General features: G+C 32.9%; 4 protein-coding genes and 1 long non-coding RNA gene across 5 annotated transcripts; all 5 read left to right on the top strand.

Moving 5' to 3' along the window:
* Positions 1-745: 745 nt before the first annotated feature.
* On the top strand, positions 746-3,395 carry LOC112744745 (uncharacterized). The gene is made up of 3 exons (XR_011880633.1): positions 746-1,088; positions 1,250-1,887; positions 3,033-3,395. It is a non-coding gene; the product is annotated as an uncharacterized lncRNA (long non-coding RNA).
* A 2,990-nt stretch (positions 3,396-6,385) lies between these two features.
* On the top strand, positions 6,386-7,537 carry LOC112743417 (F-box protein CPR1-like). The gene has a single exon (XM_072234603.1). The coding sequence runs from the start codon at positions 6,386-6,388 to the stop codon at positions 7,535-7,537; it is 1,152 nt and encodes a 383-aa protein (XP_072090704.1).
* A 3,241-nt stretch (positions 7,538-10,778) lies between these two features.
* LOC112795443 (F-box/kelch-repeat protein At3g06240-like) lies at positions 10,779-11,927 on the top strand. Its single transcript, XM_025837372.1, has one exon. It carries the CDS (start codon positions 10,779-10,781, stop codon positions 11,925-11,927), a length of 1,149 nt encoding a protein of 382 aa, XP_025693157.1.
* A 2,490-nt stretch (positions 11,928-14,417) lies between these two features.
* LOC112743416 (F-box/kelch-repeat protein At3g23880-like) lies at positions 14,418-15,662 on the top strand. Its single transcript, XM_072234602.1, has one exon. The coding sequence runs from the start codon at positions 14,418-14,420 to the stop codon at positions 15,660-15,662; it is 1,245 nt and encodes a 414-aa protein (XP_072090703.1).
* A 5,756-nt stretch (positions 15,663-21,418) lies between these two features.
* On the top strand, positions 21,419-22,561 carry LOC112744743 (F-box protein CPR1-like). The gene has a single exon (XM_072234601.1). It carries the CDS (start codon positions 21,419-21,421, stop codon positions 22,559-22,561), a length of 1,143 nt encoding a protein of 380 aa, XP_072090702.1.
* Positions 22,562-24,430: the final 1,869 nt, after the last annotated feature.

Raw genomic sequence — 24,430 nt, 5'->3', positions numbered from 1 at the left:
TGGTTAAATACATTACGAGATGTTTTTCCATACTTTCCGCATTCAGTTCTAGCTATTTTTGCGCCTTCAGATCGACCTGAACAACATATACGGATCCCCCATGGAGAGGGACTGAAAGCCTTGGTTTCGCCGCCCCTATTTCATTAGTAGAGCTCTATTGAGAAAGACCTTGGAATTGGCCAATCACCAACCAAACCAAGGGCGATGTTAGGTTAGCATTCTGTTAGAACATTAGCTTCCCTGAGAATCAAACTCATTTGCAACCCCCAGGCTTTGCACATGAGTTTTTCAATCAGATCACATCTTCTTCATTTGCCAAGGAGGAAAATGAAGATGTTAATGTAATTGAACTAGTACACGTACAACTTAACTAAGGATATAGTAGAGGTGTTTATTGGAACTACTTAAACACGTTTTGAAATGATAAGTACTAACATAATATTTTGAACATGATTTTAGAATATTGACAGGACAAAAAGGTAAAATTAATCACCAGAATTTTAAAAAGATTAGATACTAAATTGGTGTAACAAAAATACTAGATATACATAAAAAATCAACTACAAAATTACCCATTATATATTTGTATATTAAGAGTTTAAAAAATTAAGAGACAAATTTATCACTTTTATATTCTTTAAAAATAAAAACCAATCTTTTTATTATTACTCATAAATTTACAAACTAATAATTTGGGGTTTAATACTTTCTAAGTTTATATAATAATCCCTTGTGTTCAGAAGCAGATTCGAATCCCCTGTTGTACCAACGCAGAAACTCTAAACAAAAGAACAAAGCTGAAGAGTGATCAATCATGGAGGAGAACAAGCAGAAGAGCATTCACGACATCCTCCCTCTTGACCTGATTCAGAGAATCTTATTGAGGATTCCGGTCAAACATCTCGGCCGCCTCAAGTGCGTTTGGAAGACTTTGGCACTCTCTCATTTCCGATCCAGACTTCGCGGAATCGCATCTTCACTTCTCTCTCGCACTCATCCATGCGTGCATAAAAAACAAGGACTCCACGGAAGCTTACATTCTTCACCTAGAAGAAGCATTTAACGACAAAAATTATAAAATCAAAGAGGTATCTTTCCCTTTCAAGAAGAAGTCACTTTCTGAGTTTCGTGTGATGGGATCCTGCAGAGGGTTTGTTCTCTTACACCAAGAGCCATACTATTTTGTAGTATGGAACCCACTCACCGGATTCAGCAAAAGAGTATCTTACTCTTGGTTAGGTTTTGACAGGTACTTCAAGTTTCCCCGTAATGCGATTCTGTATGGATTTGGTTAAGATGCGTCACGGGATGACTACTTAGTTGTTGTAGCTTGGAAGGATAGTAACTGCAAACTCTTAGATTGCTTGTCCTTGAGAACCAATTCATGGATTAATCTTGATGCTGCACTCCCCAACCCATTGGATCTTACGAAGTGGCAATCTCGTGGGTTGTTCTTTAATGGCTCTATTCATTGGTTGTCGTCCTCTCTTCTTGCATTTGATTTGAAGGAAAGAAGTTTCTCAAAGATATCTTTGCCTGAACAACTCATAATTCCTGATGCTGCCACATTGGTCATACTAGGAGGGTGCCTAGCCTTGTATTCTCAGGACTGGGTTGAACGCAAAACACACGTATGGGTGATGAAAGAATACAAAGTGCAGTCATCTTGGACTTTGTATGTCATTCCTTCTTTAAAGTTTGAGCCTCTATGATTATCCAATGGTAGTGACATTATTGCAGTAGTATATGGATCAATAAAGTTTGCCAAATATAATATCAGAGAAGAGCTGCTCCAACGTTTTAGATGTCCTCATTTTCAACAGCTAGCTTACAACTGGACATGGTGCACTGTATATACAGAGAGTCTCTTGCCGTTCCCTAGTAATGGTAAGCATAAGGGTAAGAAGAAGAAGAATGTTATTTAACTATTCTGCTATGCTTTGCGCCACATTATTCCTGCTAGTTTTAAACTTTGTGATTGATGTAGAAGTACTGAGCAAGATGCATTGTGCATCAAGTTGCATTCAGATCTGAGTTTTGACTATCCATGGTGAAACTTGATTTATCAAGTGCTTGGGGAATCACTAATCACTGTCTTTCTTTCTAGAGTCTAGTCTTGTGATGAGGTTTTAGGGTTTAGCTCTTTTTCATTTCTAAAGATGTGACATTTTACCATGAAAATCTTATACATGCTTCGTTGTTTCTGCTGATTGCTATAGATAAATATTTTTAGCTGATGTGTATCCTTATAATGTTAGGCACATCATAATGAAATTAAATTCATAAGATTTATCTTAATGTCAATATGTGACTGATAAAACCGTTGGTAGAAAAAGCATTGGTAATTAACCAAGAATTGAAATAGAGGCTGACTTGCTTACTTGAACTAGGTGTTACGAAAGGGCAACTACATAACCTAATTTATAACTGAAGAAATAAAGAAAAACTAGCGATGAAACTGGACATGCCAGTAGAGTTTCATAACAAACACTTGGTCAAAGCGAAATGTGTATGTGTATTACAAATATATTGAATTTTTCTTAAATTCCCTGTTTAGTCAGTTACCAATATCAAGATTATTGTTGATATATGCACCAGTAATATGTTCTCTAGTAATTCGACACAAAAAAGTAACCTTTTGAACAAAGAGCAAAGTCTATCCTAGACAATAAAATGTGGGAAAAAACGTGATTAACCTGTGGAAAAAAGAGAGTCTCTTGCCACTCCCTAGTGACATTAAGGATAAGGATAATCGGTATGTAACTATCCTCCTATGCTTTGCACCAAGCTATTCCTGTTAGTTTTCATTGCATTATGATTAATGAATAAGTAATAATATGCTTTATGCATCAAGTTCCAATCAAATGCCACTTTTGTCTAGATGGTGAAATTGGAATTTATCAATGCTTAGGGACTCATTGATCACTGTCTTGCTTCCTAAAGCCTAGTCTTGTGGTGAGGGATTTTAACTTTTAAATCATTTCTTTTTTTTCATGTGTAATGCAATGGTGATCTCTTCTGTATGCCATCAGAATCAGAAAGATGTCAAACAAGGAAAGAGAATTAGAAGAGAATGATTGCACAACGGAGCCACTTAATTCTGTTGTAAATAAAGTGTAGGATTGGCAAATTCTAGAGAATTTGATTTTATTTTGGCTTTGCTTTGCTTTAAAGTGTGATTTCCTTTCTTCCAACTATGAATGTGAAAAATTGGACATTTGAAAGTCCAAATATAGCTTCCTCTAGTTGAATCCAATCTGTGATATTAAATTCTTTATCTTTATTCAATACTTCCTTGGTTGTATTATTATGTCTACACAGAATATCACACATCAATATGAGATTTAACATGTAAACAAATTGTTAATTTATCAATTCAGTTTGGTCTTTAGTAGTATGTATTTCATTATTCTGCTTGTTGACATTTGAGATATTTGTGTTTGCCACTTGAATTATTCATTGTTCATAGAGCATGTGCTCGTAGGGCTTCCTATCATGATAGGTTAATTGAACCCCGTTAAGTTTTCTATCTTAACCTTATCTGTTGTTGTATCTGGTAATGAAACCTTGTAGCATGTTGATATAATTGTTATAGTGGTGTAAATTTTACATTTTATGTATGCCTTTCAACGTTATTTTATTAGGTACTTTGTAGTCTTAGGATTAGCTTTTAGATATATTTTTATTAAATACAATTCTGAACTTTTAAGCTGAGGTGTGGAATATGATAGCAAATGAAGACTTAAATATAGGATAGCAAATGAAGACTTAACTTGCTAGCTTCCATTTTCTTTAAACCCCTTTCTGAATGTGTAACAGAAGATGGAAGCTATTGCACTCTAAAATTAATAGGTTAAAAAAAAGGTGATGGCTGAGATTCATGAGCAGAACTAGATACAAATAAATATTTTAGATCGAAATGTTAAATATGCCTTTCTTAATAGTAGGGATAATTTTATATTTGATCCCTCTTCAATTTTGTGTGCATGTTCTTTCATTTCGCTTTCAAACTGTTAAGGCAGTGTCCAGAAACTCAGAGTAACCATATAGGAAAGAAGATTATGCTTTAAATCTACACTATTTAATACTTTGTTCAAAATGCAACATGGAGAAATCCTTTGAAACATAGGCCTATTTTGATCTAACAATTTTGATGATCTAATACTTTACTCGATGCAGCAAAAGGCAGAGAAAAAGCTAGCAGCAACGTAAGAAAACAACCACATGTAACACCACCATAAAATCACTTAATTGCAACATAACTAGAAATTGCAATATGAACAACTACAGTCTATAATTATTCTCAAATACACTTATTTTGGCAGCTAATTTTGCCTGCATCTCTCAGGGACCAACACATAGCAGTATCTTATTTTTGGCTACTTCTGTAGTTCTTTATTTGGTTGTATAGGTCTAACGCCTTGACTCAATTCATTGTATGGTATTTGTGTGCTATGTTAATAACTCAATACTATAATTCACTACTAAATCATTTATCATATAATGTATATATTTAGTCTTATAAAAAATAGTCACTAAATTAATTGTTATATATTTGTCTATAAATACATATATTTTTTTTAACCAAATTGAGTTGGTCGAGTGATCAGCTCACTCGCCAGCAACTCATTGGTCAGACTCTTAAATGAAACTCAGATTTGTGACAGATTATTTAGTATACACATAATATGATTATTGTTATTTTATATTTTAAAAAAAAAGTTTAATTACTCTATTGATTTTTATGTTTATCGAATTTGCAATTTGGTTATTATATTTGTTTCCTTTCAATTGGATCTTTATATAGGTCTTTTCTGTATCAAAAGCGTTAAAATTATTAGAATATTCTTTCTAAAAAATATGTGTTCAAAGATCTCATTAGATTCTTCCTTGTGAGTATTTTTAATTTGTAAAAAAATATTTCGTTAACTCTACTATTTTTTTCCTTCACAAATACATAATTACAAAATTAAAAGCAAAGACAAATAGAGTAATTAAATATTTAAAAATCAATCTTTTATTACTAGGCTATTTTTTTTTTATATGATTCACACATGTGAGTTATGCTGGGGTTATGGAGTTTTAGGGTGATATAAAGTATACCCTGTTTAGGGAGAAAGAAATCGGATCGTCCAATTTCTTTACACAGAGAGGGAGGATGACACTTGAATAGGATATAGATGCAATGAATCTAACCACGGAAGCAGATAGGATATAGATGCAACGAATCTAACCACGAAAGCATAGATGCAACGAATCTAACCACGGAAGCAGCTGCATGCGCACCACGTGGAAGCAGCACAAAAGTGACACTCAAATGAGATCAAATGAGATATAGATGCAGTGCACCACATGGAAGCAGTACGGAGGAGACACTCGAATGAGATATAGATACAACGAAGCCAACCATAGAAGCAAATGAGATATAGATGCAGCGCACCACGTGGAAGCAGTACCAAGGTGACACTCGAATGAGATATAGATCCAGCGCACCACGTGGAAATATAGATCCAGCTCACCACATGAAAGCAGTACGAAAGTGACACTCGAATGAGATATAGATCCAGCGCACCACGTGGAAGCAGTACGAAAGTGACACTCGAATGAGATATAGATCCAGCGCACCACGCAGCGCACCACGTGGAAGCAGTACGAAAGTGACACTCGAATAAAATATAGATCCAGCGCACCACGTGGAAGCAGTACGAAAGTGACACTCGAATGAGATATAGATCCAGCGCACCACGTGGAAGCAGTACCAAGGTGACACTCGAATGAGATATAGATCCAGCGCACCACGTGAAAATATAGATCCAGCGCACCACACTCGAATGAGATATAAATCCAGCGCACCACGTAGAAATATAGATCCAGCGCACCACGTGAAAGCAGTACGAAGGTGACACTCGAATGAGATATAGATCCAGCGCACCACGTGGAAGCAGTACGAAGATGACACTCGAATGAGATATAAATGCAATGAAGCCAACCATAGAAACAGCTGCATGCGCACCACGTGGAAGCAGTCAAGCAATACTTGTGTACTGTCCGATTACTAAAATCGGACCGTCCAATTACAGTCCTTTCAATCGGCCCGTCTAATTGGTTCTGCATAAACATCACAATCCAATAAAACATCATATACCTCCATAATCATATTATACACCAACAATTACTCCATATCAAAATTAAAAAACTCTTTATATACCCATAAATTTACAAAGATGAAAACTAGGTGCATGCACCTGAGTTTCCACATAACAATTTGGGGTTAATGCTTTATAAGTTTATCTAATAATCCCTTGTGTTCAGAAGCGGATTCAAATCCCGTGTTGTACCAACGCAGAAACCCTAACAAAAGAACAAAGCTGAAGAGTGATCGATCATGGAGGAGAAGAAGCAGAAGAGCATTAACGACATCCTTCCTCTTGACCTGATTCAAAGAATCTTACTGAGGATTCCGGTCAAACATCTCGGCCGCCTCAAGTGCGTTTCGAAGCTTTGGCACTCTCTCATTTCCGATCCAGACTTTGCCGAATCGCATCTTCACCTCTCTCTTGCATCCACCCATGCGTGCATCTACAAAAAAAACTCCACGGAAGCTTACCTTGTTCATCTTGAAGAAGCATTCAACGACAAAAATTATAAAGTAAGAGAGGTATCTTTCCCTTTCAAGAAGCCGCCACCTTCTGAATTTCGTTTGATGGGATCCTGCAGAGGGTTTGTTCTCTTACACCAAGAGCCACACTTTTTTGTAGTATGGAACCCACTCACCGGATTCAGCAAAAGAGTATCTTACTCTTGGTTAGATATTGTTCATCGTACTAAGGGCAGGTACTTTAGATTTTCCGGTAATGCGATGCTGTATGGATTTGGTTACGATGCGACACTGGATGACTACTTAGTTGTTATAGCTTGGAAGGATAGTAACTGCCAACTCTTAGATTGCTTCTCCTTGAAAACCAATTCATGGATTAATCTTGATGCTGTAGTCCCCAAACCATTGGGTCTTATGGAGTGGCGATCTCGTGGGTTGTTCTTGAATGGCTCTATTCATTGGTTGTCTTACTATCTTGAAAACCATCACAGTGATGGTCTTCTTGTATTTGATCTGAAGGAAAGAAGTTTCTCAAAGATATCTTTGCCTGAACAACTCAAAATGCGTGATGCTGCCACATTTGTCATACTAGGAGGGTGCCTAGCCTTGTGTTCTCAGGACTATGTTGGATGTAAAACACACATATGGGTGATGAAAGAATACAAAGTGCACTCATCTTGGACTTTGTATGTGATTCCTTGTTTAGAGTTTGAGCCTATATGCTTATCCAATGATAGTGACGTTGTTGCAGTAATATACAGAGCATTAAAGTTTGCCAAATATAATATCAGAGAAGAGCTGCTCCAACGTTTTAGATGTCCTCATTTTCGACTGCAGGCTTACAACTGGACATGGTGCACTGTATATACAGAGAGTCTCTTGCCGTTCCCTAGTAATAGTAAGCATAAGGATAAGAAGAAGAAGAAGAATGCTATTTAACTATTCTGCTATGCTTTGCGCCACATTATTCCTGCTAGTTTTTAAACTTTGTGATTAATGTAGAAGTACTGAGCAAGATGCATTGTGCATCAAGTTGCATTCAGATCTGAGTTTTGACTATCCATGGTGAAACTTGATTTATCAAGTGCTTGGGGAATCATTAATCACTGCCTTGCTTTCTAGAGTCTAGTCTTGTGGTGAGGTTTTAGGTTTTAGCTCTTTTTCATTTCTAAAGCTGTGACATTTTACTATGAAAATCTTATACATGCTTCGTTGTTTTTGCTGATTGCTATAGATAAATATACTTTTCTCATTAATTTGATTGTATACTTTCAGCTACCGTGTTAGCTTTGGCAACGCCACAAATATTTTTTAGCTGATGTGTATCCTTATAATGTTAGGCACATCAGAATGAAATCAAACACATAAGATCTTTATTTTCTTTTAAGTCACCAAAAAAAAAAAACACATAAGATCTATCCTAATGTCATACAAGTAATCAATATGTGACTGATGAAATCGTTAGTCAAAAAAGCATTGGTAATTAACCAAGAATTGATGTAGAGACTGAGTTGCTTACTTGAACTTGGTGTTACGAAAGGGCAACTACATATCCTAATTTATAACTGAAGAAATAAAGAAGAAAAACTGGCAATGAAACTGGACATGCCAGCAGAGTTTCATAACAAACACTTGGTGAAAGCGAAATGTGTATGCGTATTACAAATACATTGAATTTTTCTCAAACTCCCCTGTTTAGTAAAGCAACTCTCAAAGACTCAAATACATCAAACACATTATTATTATTATTGATTATTGACCCTCACCCACCAAGTAGCAACAAATTTCAGTGTAAGGCTTCAAAGGAGCTGACACTTGAAACAACACATAAGCATATAGTGACATGGCGTTTACACTTCTTGACCTGTCTTCTTCTTCGAAACCAAGAAATTGTTTTTCTTCGTTGAAACAAAAAAATTGTTCTTGATCAGATTGCTACATAGTCAGTTACTAAGGATTTTTATTTTATATCCTTACTTTAACTTAATACATTTAAACTAATATGTAAAAGAAACTACCAATCTAGGACAGATAGATCAGACTAAAGAAGCTAGCAATATTTCAGAATTTACTTAATGCATAAAGTCAAAACAGTATTGAATAGAAATAAAGCAACATTAAAATGCTACAAAAGAATTATATACAACAGCTAATTAAGAAATCCACTGGATATTATTTACTATAATAGTGATTGTAGTAAATTGTTAACACAATTTATCCTATTAAAAAGCAAATTATGTTTACTATATTACATCACATCAGAGTACCGTATATTAGAAAATGGGTCAAATTGAACAGTTAAAAAAAGAAGTGGATAAAGAAGCTAAAGTATGTTGTATGCTAATTTGGATGAATTTATTTGTATTAAAAAAAGAAGCAATATATGGATGCTTTTCTTGTTCAGTCAAAATCAATATCAACAATTCAACATTATCGTTGATATAGTCAAGGACCACAACTGTTCTGAAAGTTCAAACCAGTTGCAGTCTTTGATGATCAGATGTTGGAGAGATGACATTGCACCTTTCTCTAGTATCCATTCTTTGACACCCATCCCTTTCAAATGAAACACTTCAAGATTTGGGAAGCTTTTAGCGGCAAGGCTAAGAGAGTTTTCACTTAACATCCCTCGTGAGGTTACTTTGAGAACACGGAGGCTGGTAAGTTCTCCAAGATTGTTCAAGAAACTGTAGCTAAAGTTAAGCTCATCAAGATCATACTACATCGTTAGATTGGATCAGGATGATCCTCTTTTGGACAGTCCACACCCGGATTGAGTCTCAAGTATCTTAAATGGATGCACATACTCATATCCTTGTGTATAAGCTTTTGCAATTTTCATGGTTGTGTTACAAATTTTTGTATTCTAAACTATGTTGTGGACACTATAACAGTCTTGTATCTCTGTTTCTTTCCCCTGTTTCTCTAGGCGGCTCTATAACAAAAAAAACTACATTTTTAATAGAATAGACACCAAAAAATATGGTTGTTTAATAGCTAAAGATTAGGTAAAGAATGTTGTAATGTTAGAATAATCATATCTGCCTCATATTTTTTTTATAGAATTATTTTTAATTTTATATAATAAAAACTACTCCTACCCAATTATAAGAAAAAAAATTAATTTTATACTATTCGGTATAATGAGCATTATTTTTTGTGCTTTATAATGGATTAAGCATCAAATTATACAAATTTTAAGATGTTTTATTTTATCAATTATATAAACAAAATATACATTTTTTTTTAATCTTACTCATTATTAACTCGATTGATTCTAAGTATTTACAAGCAAATTTTTGCAAACTCAAAAAGAAAAATAAAAACTCTAAACGTTATATCGCACAAAATTAATGGTTAATTACTTTGTACGGCAAACTACAAAAATTTATTATGAAGAATGTAATAAAGCTTAAGGCAGATTTTTTACACACAAAATATAGTGAAGACAATTTAAGCTACTCACTTTATATTTGTATACAAAATATAAATATATTTTTTAATTTATCTTTAATATATATTTTATATTTTAATATTTATTTTATACAAATAAATAATTTAAAATTAGAGGCTAATTTGTCACTTTTATATTCTTATAAACCAATCTTTTTATTATTGCCCATAAATTTATAAAATAATAATTTGGGGTTTAATACTTTTTAGTTTCTAAGTTTATCAAATAATCCTTTGTGTTCAGAAGCAGATTGAAATCTCCTTTTGTACAAAGGAAGAAAGCCTAAACAAGAGAATAAAGTTGGGCTCATTTTTTTTGTTACGAAAATCTCATTTTTGTTGTGTATGATTATAGGTTTTTAGACTGTTATATTAATGTGTGGGACAGTTTTTACTCAGTTTTAGTGTGAAGAATTCGGATTATATAAATTCTTTGTATGAAAAAGTGATGATTAAATCGGAGAGTCCAATTTGTATTTTTAAATTTTTTTATTTTTAAAAATAAAAATTAGAGAATCTAATTTTAAGATTAAAAATTTGTTTATTTTCTAACCGTTCAATTTGTGATTGCTTGTTTAAAAAAATAAAACAATACAAAAAAATCGGAGGCACCAATTTATGTAACCGATACCAAGGTAAAACACTTCTCTTCTCGCACCATCCTGTGATACACGTCTCTCTCTCACACGAAAAAAGAATTTGCGACAAAGCTGAAGAGTGATCGATCATGGAGGAGAAGAAGCAGAAGAGCATCAATGAAATCCTCCCTGTAGAGCTGATTCAGAGAATCCTACTGAGGATTCCGGTCAAACATCTTGGCCGCCTCAAGTGCGTTTCGAAACTTTGGTACTCTCTCATTTCCGATCCAGACTTTGCGGAATCGCATCTTCACCTCTCTCTCGCACCCACTCATGCGTGCCTAAAATACTCCACGGAAGCTTACGTTATTCACCTAGAAGAAGTATTTAATGGCGACAATTACGAAGTAAAAGAGGTATCTTTCCCTTTCGAGAAGAAGCCACCTTCTGGGTTTGGTGTCGTGGGGTCCTGCAGAGGGTTTGTTCTCTTTTGCCGACGGCCAAATCTTTTTGTAGTATGGAACCCAGTCACTGGATTCAGCCAAAGAATATCTTGCTCTTGTATCGTTCATGATAGTAAGGGGAGGTCCGTTAAGTTTCCTGGTGATTCGAATCTGTATGGATTTGGTCATGACGCGTCACGGGATGATTACTTAGTTGTTGTAGGTTGGCTAGATGGTGGCAACTGCCAACACTTATATTGCTTCTCCTTGACAACCAATTCATGGATTAATATTGATGTTGCACTCCTCAAACCATTGGGTAGTATATGGTGCCGATCTCGTGGGTTGTTCTTGAATGGCTCTATTCATTGGTTGTTTTCCTCTCTTGAAGGTGAAGGTCTTCTTATATTTGATTTGAAGGAAAGAAGCTTTTCAAAAATATCTTTGCCTGAACAACTCATAAGGCGTCGTAATCACAGATTTGTCATACTAGGAGGGTGCCTAGCCTTCTATTCTCATGACTATTTTGAACATAAAACAGACATATGGGTGATGAAAGAATACAAAGTGCAGTCATCTTGGACTTTGTATGCGATTCCTGGTTTAAATTTTGATCCTCTATGCTTATCCAATGGTAGTGACATTATTGGAGTAGATCCTTTGCCGGCATCTATTCCGGTTGGATCATTAAAGCTTGTCAAATATAATATCAGAGAAGAGCTGCTCCAGCATTTTACATGTCCTCCTCGTCTTCAACACTATGCTTACTACTATGGAAGTTGCACTTATACAAAGAGTCTCTTGGTGCTCCCTAGTAATAGTAAGCATAAGGATAAGAAGAAGAATGTTATTTAACTATTCTACTATGCTTTGCACTAGATTATCCCTGCTAGTTTTTAAACTTTGCGATTAATGTAGAAGTAATGAGCAGATGCATTGTGCATCAAGTTGCATTCAGATCTCAGTTTTGACTATCCATGGTGAAACCTGATTTATCAAGTGCTTCGGGAATCATTAATCACTGTCTTGCTTTCTAGAGTCTAGTCTTGTGGCGAGGTTTTAGGGTTTAGCTCTTTTTTATTTCTAAAGTTGTGACCTTTAACATGAAAAGCTTATACATGCTTTGTTATTGTGATGACTGCTATAGATAAATCTACTTTTCTCATTAATTTGATTGTATACTTTCAGTTATTGTGAGCTCCACTTTAACATCGTCAATTTTTATGTATCCTCTACAATATTGGTTTTTAAATGTAATAACTTTATTATGCGTTAAGACTTAAGAGTGTGCAATGAGGGATTGAGTATTGTGTATTTAGGACTTAATTATCTGTACATAAAGTATAAAAAATTGACTGTCTTTATTATATAGGCTTTTACATATTTTAGAATTGTGTTACAAATTTTACATTGTAAACTATGTTGTGGACACTAATACTAGTTGTGTCTCTGTTTCTTTCCTCTTTTTTTCTAGCCCTCTATCTAAGTATCATAACAAAAAATACTAATTAACTTGCTAGCTCCTGTTTTCTCTTCATTTGATTGTTTAATAGCTAAAGATGAGGTAATGAATACTTTAATGTTACGGGGAACAAACATATTCAGTCTACTGCCTCAGAGGCATTTCCTTTTGGGATTTATAGTAGATTAAGCATCAAGTAAACTTGGCTATGCAAAACTTAAGATGATTTATTTTGTCAATTACATGTACAGAATATACATTTTTCTTGGTAATCTTACTTGCTGTTAGCACGGTTGGTTTTAGGTAGTTGTCTAGTAAATTATGCCAAACCCAGACAGAAAAAAATTATAGACGATGAGAACTGTTATATATTGGTATATCACACACAAATTAATGCTTAATCACCTTGTATGCCACACCACAAATATTTGTAATGTAATATAGCTTCTTAAGGTAATTTTTTGCATACAAAATGCAGGAACACACAAGACAACTTAAAAAATGAGAAAATAAATGTATCGTTGTTCAGAAATTAATTACAAAATTGTTTATTCAAATTTTTTTATTTGATAGATTTATTATAGTATAAACATTTTGATGTGAATTGCAAGACATTTTGTAGAAGATAAAAGTAGAAAATATTGAATAAATAATTAGAATGTGAAAGTGGAAAATATTTTGAATAAAAAGGTTTAAAAGAGTGATATATTAATGAACTAAAAGGAATTTTGAATTAATTTTGTTGAATCTTCAGTTGAAGTATTTTTAAAGTTTAAATAGGATAAATAACATAAACAAACTAAATAACCTCCAATATTACAATAATGTCCTAAAGCAAAATAGTTTACATGCATGTCCTGAACTATCTGATTATAATTTTTTAGTAATAAATTGAATTAATTGGATTCGATTGACTATATATGTGTTGGTCAGTAGTAAATTGAATTAACTTAAAAATTGTAAATCAAATTTAATTGATTTAATTTATATACAATCATTCAAGATATGATACAAACTATTTTGTTGTAGGACATTGGTATAATATTAGAGGCCATTTAATTTATTTATGTTATTTATCCTTTAAAATTCTTAGAAAAACTAAACTTTCTATTTTCTCCTCCTTGAGTGGCGCAGACATTTCTTTCTCTTATACATCTTGGTATATGACCCTCTTGTTAGGAGAATTTTATATTGATTCATTTACTCAATTATCTTGTTGGCTAGCTTAAGATATAGGATTCAAACCAATCATAACATGAAAAGAGTTGCATATTTTGATGCAAGAGTAGGGCATTTTATTTGTGGGTTTAAGAGCTATATATGAGATAGTGAATTCATAAATGTTATAGAAAAACAACATTTCAGTATATGAGGATTGAACATTGAAGAGGTAAAATTGCCCCTGCCTTTGACAGAAAACTTCAAAGAACCTGATGCATATATATCTCACCTTGCTTATACATGCCACTCACTGTTGAGAAAATGCATGTTCAAGAGTTGTCCCCTTTAATTTTGTCTTGTCTTGCATGAAGAAACTGTCGTTTTTGCTTATGATTTTTCACTTCAAAGTACTCAAATCTTCCTAAATCAGTTTGGTATTTTTTTTTCTTTTTTACTTTACTTTTCTTTTCTAAGTACTATTTTATCTTCAGTGGTTATCAAATCTAACTTTATTATTTTATACACTTTCAAAAAAAAAATGCTTTACCATTTTATACAACTACAAACTAAATCCAAAAATACTATATATAATTTTTAAAAAAAATAAATTAAACTTTTTTTATTAATTTAAAAAAATTACTTTTTGTTTTTCAATAACCAATCCAAAATTGACCCTTCCCTTCCCTTAGTTTTATGTATTCAAAGCAATTTCAAGTCCCTATATGAATTGTGAAAATCTCGGCAATCCAAGCATGGATAAGAAGCAGCAGCTGAAGCACACAGGGAACAAACCAAAAGAGCAATCGGCCATGGAAAAGAAGAAGAATGACAAGAGCAAGAGCATTCACGACATCCTCCCTCTTGAGCTGATTCACAGAATTCTACTGCGGGTGCCGATCAGACATCTCGCTCGCCTCAGGTGCGTTTCGAAGATGTGGTGCTCTCTAATTTCTGATCGTGACTTTGCGGAATTTCATTTTCACCACTCTCCCGCTGCCACCAACGCATGCTTCTTCATAGAAAACCCCACTATGGCTTACTTGGTTTACTTAGACGACAATTATGCATCACAAAAAGAGGTGCGTCCCCCTTTCAAGAAGAAACCACCTTATGATTTTGCGGTCTTGGGATCCTGCAGAGGCTTTATTCTCTTGGATCGACACCCACATTTTCTTATGGTATGGAACCCACTTACTGGATTCAGCAAAAGAATATCCTATTCTCATATTGTTCCTTGCCGTAAGTACCGTGACTACTTTAGGCTTACCTACAGTGCGCGTCTGCATGGATTTGGTTATGATGCATCACAGGATGATTACTTACTTCTTGTAGCTTGGAGCGATTGCGGAGGACGATATCATTTGGATTGCTTTTCCTTGAGAACCAATTCATGGATTAATCTTGATGTTGCACTTCCCAAACCCTTGGGTGTTTTTGACAGTTTTTCTTGTGGGTTGTTCTTGAACGGTGCTATTCATTGGCTGCCTTTCTCTCTTACAGCTGACAGGGATGCTATTCTTATATTTGATGTGAAGGAGAGGACTTTCTCAAGGATATCTGGGCCGAAACAACCTGTAATGAGTGCATGCTCCTATCCAAGACTCGCCCTACTAGGAGGCTGCCTAGCCTTGTATTATAGCAATAAAGATAACTGTAACACTAACATATGGGTGATGAAAGAATATAAAGTGCACTCATCTTGGACTCTCTATCAAATTCCTTACAAATTCTTTCGGCCATTGTGCTTATCTAGTAATGGTGATATTATTGGAAGAGGTTATACTTCGGATTATAAAGTAGGGTACTTCATTTATAATGTCAGAGAAGACCTGCTCAAGCATTTTAAAAATCTTCGTTGTCCACTTCCCATCCATCAAGCCGATACTATGTATACAGAGAGTCTCTTGCCACTCCTGAGTGACATTAAGGATAAGGATAACAAGAAGAAGGAGGAAAACTGTATGTAAACTATTCTCCTATGCTTTGCACCAATCTATTCCTGTTAGTTTTCATTGCATTGTGATTAATAAAAATGTAATGAGCAATATGCATTTTGCATCAAGTTCCAATCAAATGTGACTTTTGTATATGGATGGTGAAATTTGAATTTATCAATGCTTAGGGGAATCACTGATCACTGTCTTGGTTCCTAAAGTCTGGTCTTGTGGTGAGGGGTTTTAACTTTTAAGTTATTTCTTTTAAGTTATTGTAAATAAAGTGTAGAATTGACAAGTGAGTTGGAAGAAGCATGTAGAGAATTTTATTTTATTTTGCTTTTACTTTAGAGTATGATTTCCTTTCCAACTATGAATGTCAAAAACTGAAACATTTGAAAGTGCAAATAGAGTTTCTTCTAGTTAAATTCAATGTTTTTTATTAAATATTATACTAAAATCTCTTAGATTATCTGCTTTATCTTTATTCATATCAGTATGAGATTTAACATATAAACCAATTGTTAATTTTTCAGTTCAGTTTGGTCTTTAGTAGTAAGTATTTCATTATTTTCTTTGTTGGGATTACAGTTGGGATATTTGTATTTGCCACTTAAATTCTTCATTGTTCATATGGCATGTGCTCGTAAGTCTTTTTTTTGTGGTAGGTTAATTAATTGAATCACGTTAAGTTTTCTATTTTCTCCTTATTTTTTGTTGTATCTGGTAATGAAACCCTGTAGCATGTTGATACAATTGCTATATTGATGTAACTTTTATATTTTTATGTATGTCTTTCAATTTGATTTTATTCAGGTACTTCCTAGTTTTAGGATTAGCTTTTAGATATATTTTTAAACTGAGGTGTGGAGACTAAGAACAGTCCTGTGTTCTTTACTCTTCTTTGCCCTGTTTTTTTTAGACTTCTATAAAAATATCATAGCAAATGAAGACTTAACTTGCTAGCTTCCTTTTTCTTGTAACCCCCTTCTGAATGTGTAACAGAAGATGGAAGTTATTGTACTCTGAAATTAATAGGGAAAAAAAAGGGATGGCTGAGATTCATGAGCAGAGATAGATACAAATAAATGTTTAAGACCAAAATGTTAAATATGCCTTTCTTAATAGCAAGGATAATTTTATATTTGATGATTCTTCAATTTTCTTGTTGGCCGTTTAAGATTATATGGATCAAGAGCATGGAGCTATCATTGTTAATTTGTTATATCTAGTTTAAGGGCTTCATATTATGATGAAAAAGTCAAGCATGTTATTCTGGTGTTGAAGAGTTAGAGATGAGGTGATGAATGCTGAAATGTTCCAGAAAAATAATATCTCGGCCTATGCCGTTAAGTGCTTAATTTACACTTTATTGGCTTGTTTAATTTAACATGTGTTTTATCTTCACCTTTCTTCCACAGAAAGCGACTAACAGAATTTTGTGGTGAACCTAGAGCACAGTTCCATCCATGTATAAGTGCTCAATGAATACGTTTTTGCTTGTTTTGTTTATTTATTATGGATATTCCTTCATTTCACTTTGAAACTGTTATGGCAGTGTCCAGAAAAAGCTACCCATATAAAAAAAGATCATGCTTTAATCCACACTATTTAATACTTTGTCCAAAGTGCAACATGGAGGAATCCTTTGAAACAGGTCTATTTTATATGTTTGAGAGTTTAGATTAATGAAGAGTAAACGATTTTGATGACCTAATACTTTTTTTATGGTAGGTTAATTAATTGAATCACGTTAAGTTTTCTATTTTCACCTTATTTTTTGTTGTATCTGGTAATGAAACCCTGTAGCATGTTGATACAATTGCTATATTGATGTAACTTTTATATTTTTATGTATTTCAATTTGATTTTATTCAGGTACTTCCTAGTTTTAGGATTAGCTTTTAGATATATTTTTAAACTGAGCTGTGGAGACTAAGAACAGTCCTGTGTTCTTTACTCTTCTTTGCCCTGTTTTTTTTTTAGACTTCTATAAAATATTATAGCAAATGAAGACTTAACTTGCTAGCTTCCTTTTCTTGTAACCCCTTCTGATGTGTAACAGAAGATGAAGTTATTGTACTCTGAAATTAATAGGGAAAAAAAAGGGATGGCTGAGATTCATGAGCAGAATTAGATACAAATAAATCTTTAAGACCAAAATGTTAAATATGAATTCAAGCATGTTATTCTGGTGTTGAAGAGTTAGAGATGAGGTGATGAATGCTGAAATGTTCCAGAAAATAATATCTCGGACTATGCCGTTAAGTGCTTAATTTACACTTTATTGGCTTGTTTAATTTAACATGTGTTTTATCTTCACCTTTCTTCCAGAGAAAGCTACTAACAGAATTTTGTGGTGAACCTAGAGCACAGTCCCATCCATGTATAAGTGCTCAATGAATACGTTTTTGCTTGTTTTGTTTATTTATTATGGATATTCCTTCATTTCACTTTGAAACTGTTATGGCAGTGTCCAGAAAAAGCTACCCATATAAAAAAAAGATCATGCTTTAATCCACACTATTTAATACTTTGTCCAGAGTGCAACATGGAGGAATCCTTTGAAACAGGTCTATTTTATATGTTTGAGAGTTTAGATTAATGAAGAGTAAACGATTTTGATGACCTAATACTTTATTAGGTGCAGCAAAAGACAGAAAAAAACTTGTAGCAAAATAAGAAAACAGCCATATCTACCACCATCACAAAATTACTTAACTACAACAAAACCAGAAATTCCAATATCAACAACTGTAGTTATTCTCAAATGCACTTATTTTGGCTGGAAATTTTGCCTGCATCTCTCAGGAACCTAGACATAGGAGTATCTTATTTTTGGCTACTTCGGTAATTTTTTATTTGGTTGTATAAGTGTAACACTAGTCAGTAGTAATTGTATGGTATTGTATGCTATGTCAATAACTCAATACTATAATTAAGAGTAAAGATTTAATTAGGCTTTTGTCTACAATTACTCAACTTTTTTATTTTAGGACAATGTGATCCTCCTATTAAAATATCGGTTAAATAATAATAAAATTAGTTTTTTAGGAGTTTTATTTGTAATTTGTGAGGAGTTTTAAATCCTACAAAATTCTTTCAACAATATTTCCAACTATGATCATTACTATTACTATCTTTTTCATCCTTATCATTATCACTTCTATCTCTACTATTTCTATTGTGTAACTAACTTTATTACCATCCTTATCTCCTCTACAGTTACCATCACCAATACAAATATTATCAATATTAATGTTATCTAATTTTATTTCTTATTGCTATTTTTTTTTAAAAGGTCTTTGTACTGTAATGATTTTTTTATGTGACATCATTTCAAGAAGGAAAAGTATAGGGTACCAATATACTATCTGCCAACTTATTGCCAACAATAATTAATTATTATATTTTAAACACATGTATAAAGAGACACATCCAAAAAATACATATATAAAGACACTTTCATTAGACGCAGTCATAAAAAAGACATTTTTATTAGACACATCCACAAAAACACTTTCATTAAACACGGTCATAAACAAGAATTGTCAGAAGTTGGCAGAAATACTGTTGGTAACGTAGCGGAATTGTTTAAAGAAATGGTCTTCCACCGGTGAAAGAATTTTTCAAAAATAAACTTATTAATAGTTTGTGCGAGTTTAAGACTCCACAAAATATAATTAAAACCCTTCACAAAACTAATCTTTTTTACTAGTTAATAAACTTTTTTAACAGAGGAATCGTATGGTCTAAAATAAAAAGATTAAGGGCTAAAGTGTCTCTTTCTTTTATTTTGAATAAGAGGCACTTTGTTATTCATAAAAATGGACAAAAATTGAGTTGGGTCTTTATCCCTAGTTAACTACCAAATCATTTATTATATAATGTATATTTTTATACATATTATTTTCATATTTTACACATTATTTTCGTGTATATTTTAGTTTTATGTCATGGTAAATTTTAAAATATTACATTTAACTGTAATTTTATAGTATTTTAGAATGTTTGAGAATATTTTAGATGATTTTAAAATGTTCTAGAATATTTTAGAAAGTATCGAAAGATTCTAAAAAATCTTAGAAAATTTTAAAAAAGATACATAATTTTAAAAGAGTGTAGCTATATATAACAATATGAAAAATAGTGTGAAACTGGAATAATCTAAAAATATTTAGAAAAATATAGTAGGTGAGATATTTGTAATAAAGATTCTAGACACTTAATTTGGACTATTGATTAAACTTAGGCTTGGTTTGGTAAAGCTTTTCGAAGAGGTGCTTGTGCTTTTTAAAAGCTTGAGCTCTTCATTTTGTGTTTGGTAAATAAAAAAGATCATGTGCTTGTACTGACAGCTTTTAAAAGGTCGGGTACTTTTAAAAGCACTTAGGCTTGGTTTGGTAAAACTTTTTCAAGAGGTGTTGTACTTTTAAAAAGCACAAGCATCTCATTTTGCGTTTGGTAAATTAAAGAGTCGAAGTGCTTGTGCTTGCGGCTTTTAAAAATTAGGGGTGCTTTTGAAAGTATCTAAGCGGGAGCTTTTCAAAGCTGGCTTGTGCTTATCAAATTTTATTTATTTTTCTGTACATATTTCCCGCTATTATATTGCCATTGAAATCCTCATATATTTATAACTTCTCATCCTAATCTTCACAAATTCTAACACAGTCTTCATATATTTTTTATTTTTCAACCTAATATTCACAAATTTCAACATAAATACATCTCTATCACATATTAGGTATGAACTCTATCTATTTATATTATTTTGTTGTGCATTGTTTTGTATTTTTTCAGTAAGATCTATGATGTTTGTTTGTTTTTTATCTATTCTTTGAAATGTGAAGAGGTTGACTTGATTTATTGAAACCAATCATAAAATTTTCCTTGCATGAATATTAGTCAAAATTATAATAACATGTATATACATATGTAAATATAGATATATAATCATAAGAGTAGTTTATTTGAGATATGTGTCCCATTTTTTGTGATCTATAAAGGTGAGCTAATATATAAATAATTTTTTATTTTAAAATTTTTTTATTTTAAAATATTATATAAAATTTTAAAGAATTTGAAAAAAGAAATTATTTTTCGTTATAATTATAAACATGTTTATTATAATTTTTTAAGTTTTAAAAGTTGTTTCACCAAGCACAATTGTGGTGCTTATACTTATTAAAAGTCATTTTTAATTTGATTTTACCAAACGCAAGTGCTGTAGTTTTTAAAAAACCATCTTTTAAAAGCTTTTATAAGCTACTTTCAAAAAGTAAAAGCTTTACCAAACCAAGCCTTAAGATAGAGCTTTTTAAAGTTGGCTTATGCTTTTCAAAATTTAAAAGTCTAATATAACCTCATATGTTAACTAATTTTCAAATTTAATGCTTGCATTTATGTCTATTATAATATTTTTAAATTTTAAAAGTTATTTTAACAAATGCAATTGTTGTTACTTGTGATTATTAAAAATAATTTTTAATTTAATTTACCAAACATAAATGTTACAACTTTTAAAAAATCATATTTTAAAAATTAACTTTTATAAGCTATTCTTGAAAAGTAAAAGTTTTATCAAACTAAGTAGTAATTTTAATCATTTATTAAGAAAGTGAATGACTATAAAATTTGTGTGTGAATTATCTGTAACAAACATTTCATTAATAAAATATTATTTTCACTAAAGCTTTTTTATCTCTAGGGTTTCTTAGTCTTCTCCCTAAATATTGAGGATTAGATTTTCTTAGTTATCTCAAAAAGTTGAATAAGTGCAGTGATCGATCATGGAGAAGAAGAAGCAGAAGAGCATTAACGACATTCTTCCTCTTGACCTGATTCAGAGAATCTTACTGAGGATTCCGGTCAAACATCTCGGCCGCCTCAAGTGCGTTTCGAAGCTTTGGCACTCTCTTATTTCCGATCCAGACTTTGCGGAATCGCATCTTCACCTCTCTTTTGCACCCACCCATGCGTGCATCTACATAAAAAACTCCACGGAAGCTTACCTTGTTCACCTAGATGAAGCATTTAATGGCGACAATTACCAAGTAAAAGAGGTATCTTTCCCTTTCAAGAAGAAGCCAACTTCTGAGTTTCGTGTGATGGGATCCTGCAGAGGGTTTGTTCTCTTACACCAAGAGCCATGCTATTTTGTAGTATGGAACCCACTCACCGGATTCAGCAATATTGTTCATCGTAGTATGGGTAGGTGCTCTTATTTTCTCGATAATGCGATTCTATATGGATTTGGTTATGATGCGTCACGGGATGACTACTTAGTTGTTGTAGTTTGGCAGGCCAGTAACTGCCAACTCTTAGATTGCTTTTCCTTCAAAACCAATTCATGTATTAGTCTTGATGCTGCACTCCTCAAACCGTTGGGTCTTACGGAGCGGCGATCTTGTGGGTTGTTCTTGAATGGCTCTATTCATTGGTCGTCTTCCTCTGGTATGAATGAAGCTCTTCTTGTATTTGATTTGAAGGAAAGAAGTTTCTCAAAGATATCTTTGCCTGAACAACTCATAATGCGTGGTCCTACCAAATTTGTCATACTAGGAGGGTGCCTAGCCTTGTATTCTCATGACTATGTTGAACGTAAAACACACATATGGGTCATGAAAGAATACCAAGTGCACTCATCTTGGACTTTGTATGTCATTCCTTGTTTAGAGTTTGAGTCTCTATGCTTATCCAATGGTAGTGACATTATTGAAGTAGATCCTATTCTATCTGTTCCGGCTAGATTATTAAAGTTTGCCAAATATAATATCAGAGAAGAGCTGCTTCAACATTTTACACGTCCTACTACTTCTTATTTTGGGCACTATTCTTACCACTATGCAAGTTACACTGTATATACAGAGAGTCTCTTGCTGTTCCCTAGTGATAGTAAGCATGAGAATAAGAAGAACAATAATGTTATTTAACTATTCTGCTATGCTTTGCACCACATTATTCCTGTTAGTTTTTATTACTTTGTGGTTAATGTGAAAGTATTGAGCAAGATGCATTGTGCATCAAGTTGCATTCAGATATGAGTTTGGACTACCCATGGTGAAACTTGACATATCAAATGCTTGGGGGATTATTAATCATTTCCTTACTTTCTAAAGTCTAGTCTTGTGGTGAGGTTTTAGGGTTTAGTTCCTTTTCATTTCTAAAGCTGTGAACTTTACCATGAAAATCTTATACATGCTTTGTTATTGTGTTGATTGCTATAGATAAATATACTTTTCTCATTGGTTGGATACTTGTATATTTTTAGTTACCATGTTATCTTTGGCAACGCCACAAATGTTTTTAGCTGATGTGTATTCTTATAATGTTAGGCACATTACAATGAAATTAAACTCATCAGATTTATCTTAAATTCTTAATGTCATACAAGTAATCAATATGTAAATGATAAAACCTAGTCAAAAAAGCATTGGTAATTAATCAAGAATTGATGTAGAGGCTGAGGTGCTTACTTGAATTAGGTGTTACAAAGGGCAAGTACATAACCTAATTTATAACTCAAGAAATAAAGAAGAAAACTGGCGATGAAATTGGACATGCTGGTAGAGTTTCATAACAAATACAGTGAATTTTTCTCAAATTCCCCTGTTTAGTAAAGCAACTCTCAAAGACTCAAATACATCAAACACATTATTATTGATTATTGACCCTCAACCCACCAAGTGGCAACAAATTTAGTGTAAGGCTTCCAAGGAGCTGACACTTGAAACAACACATACGCATATAGTGACAGTGCGTTTACATTTCTTGACCTGTCTTCTTCTTTGTTGTCTTCTTTTCTGAAACCAAGAAATTGTTCTTCTTCGTTAAAACGAAAAAATTATTTTTGATCAGATTGCTATCTAATCAATTACTAAGGATTTTTATTTTATATCCTTAAAAGAAACTACCAATCCAAGACATATAAATCAGAATAGAGTAACTAGCAATATTTCAGAATTTGCTTAATGCATAAGACAAAATAGTATTGAATAGAAATAAAACAACATTAAAATGCTACAAAAGAATGATATATAACAGCTAATCAAGAAATCCATTTGATCTTATCTACTATAATAGTGATTGTAGTAAAATGTAACACAATTTATCATATTAAAAAGCAAATTATATATGTTTACTACATTACATTACATCAGAGTACCGTATATTAGAGAAGATGGGTCAAATTCAATAGTTAAAAAAAAAAAGTGGATAAAGAAGCTAAAGTATGCTGTATGTTAATGGGAACAAGTTAATGCTAGTTTCTTATTTGGTGGTATAGGACATGATAGTGATCATAACTTGGATGAATTTACTTGTTTCAAAAAAAAAAAAAAAAGGCAATATATGGATGCTTTTGTTCAGTCAAAATCAATATCAAGATTATTGTTGATATAGTCGAGGACCATAATTGTTCTGGAAGCTCATCCCAGTTACAGTCTTTGATGATCAGATGTTGGAGAGATGGCATTGCACCTTTCTCTAGTATTTATTCTTTGACACCCATCCCTTTCAAATGAAACACTTCAAGATTAGGGAAGCTTTTAGCCGCAAGGCTAAGAGAGTCTTCACTGAACATCCCTTGTGAGGTTACTTTGAGAATACGGAGGTTGGTAAGTTCTCCTAGACTGTTCAAGCTAAAGTTAAGTTCATCAGGATCATACTACATCATTATATTTATCTGGGGAATCTTTGAAGGAAATTCATGTGCCTTTAATGTCAATTCCTTAAAGTCTACTAGTTTTAGCTTATCTAGATTCTTAAGGTGATGCAAGCCTTGTAATAGTTCATTCTCGGTA

This window comes from Arachis hypogaea, chromosome 4 (assembly GCF_003086295.3).
Source record: "Arachis hypogaea cultivar Tifrunner chromosome 4, arahy.Tifrunner.gnm2.J5K5, whole genome shotgun sequence".
Taxonomy (NCBI): Eukaryota; Viridiplantae; Streptophyta; class Magnoliopsida; order Fabales; family Fabaceae; genus Arachis; species Arachis hypogaea.
This window is presented reverse-complemented; position numbering and strand designations above follow the sequence as displayed.

Bases quoted from the DNA above. Each gene is read 5' to 3' on its own strand.
- LOC112743417 (XM_072234603.1), top strand. From the start codon at position 6,386: ATGGAGGAGAAGAAGCAGAAGAGCATTAACGACATCCTTCCTCTTGAC.
- LOC112795443 (XM_025837372.1), top strand. From the start codon at position 10,779: ATGGAGGAGAAGAAGCAGAAGAGCATCAATGAAATCCTCCCTGTAGAG.
- LOC112743416 (XM_072234602.1), top strand. From the start codon at position 14,418: ATGAATTGTGAAAATCTCGGCAATCCAAGCATGGATAAGAAGCAGCAG.
- LOC112744743 (XM_072234601.1), top strand. From the start codon at position 21,419: ATGGAGAAGAAGAAGCAGAAGAGCATTAACGACATTCTTCCTCTTGAC.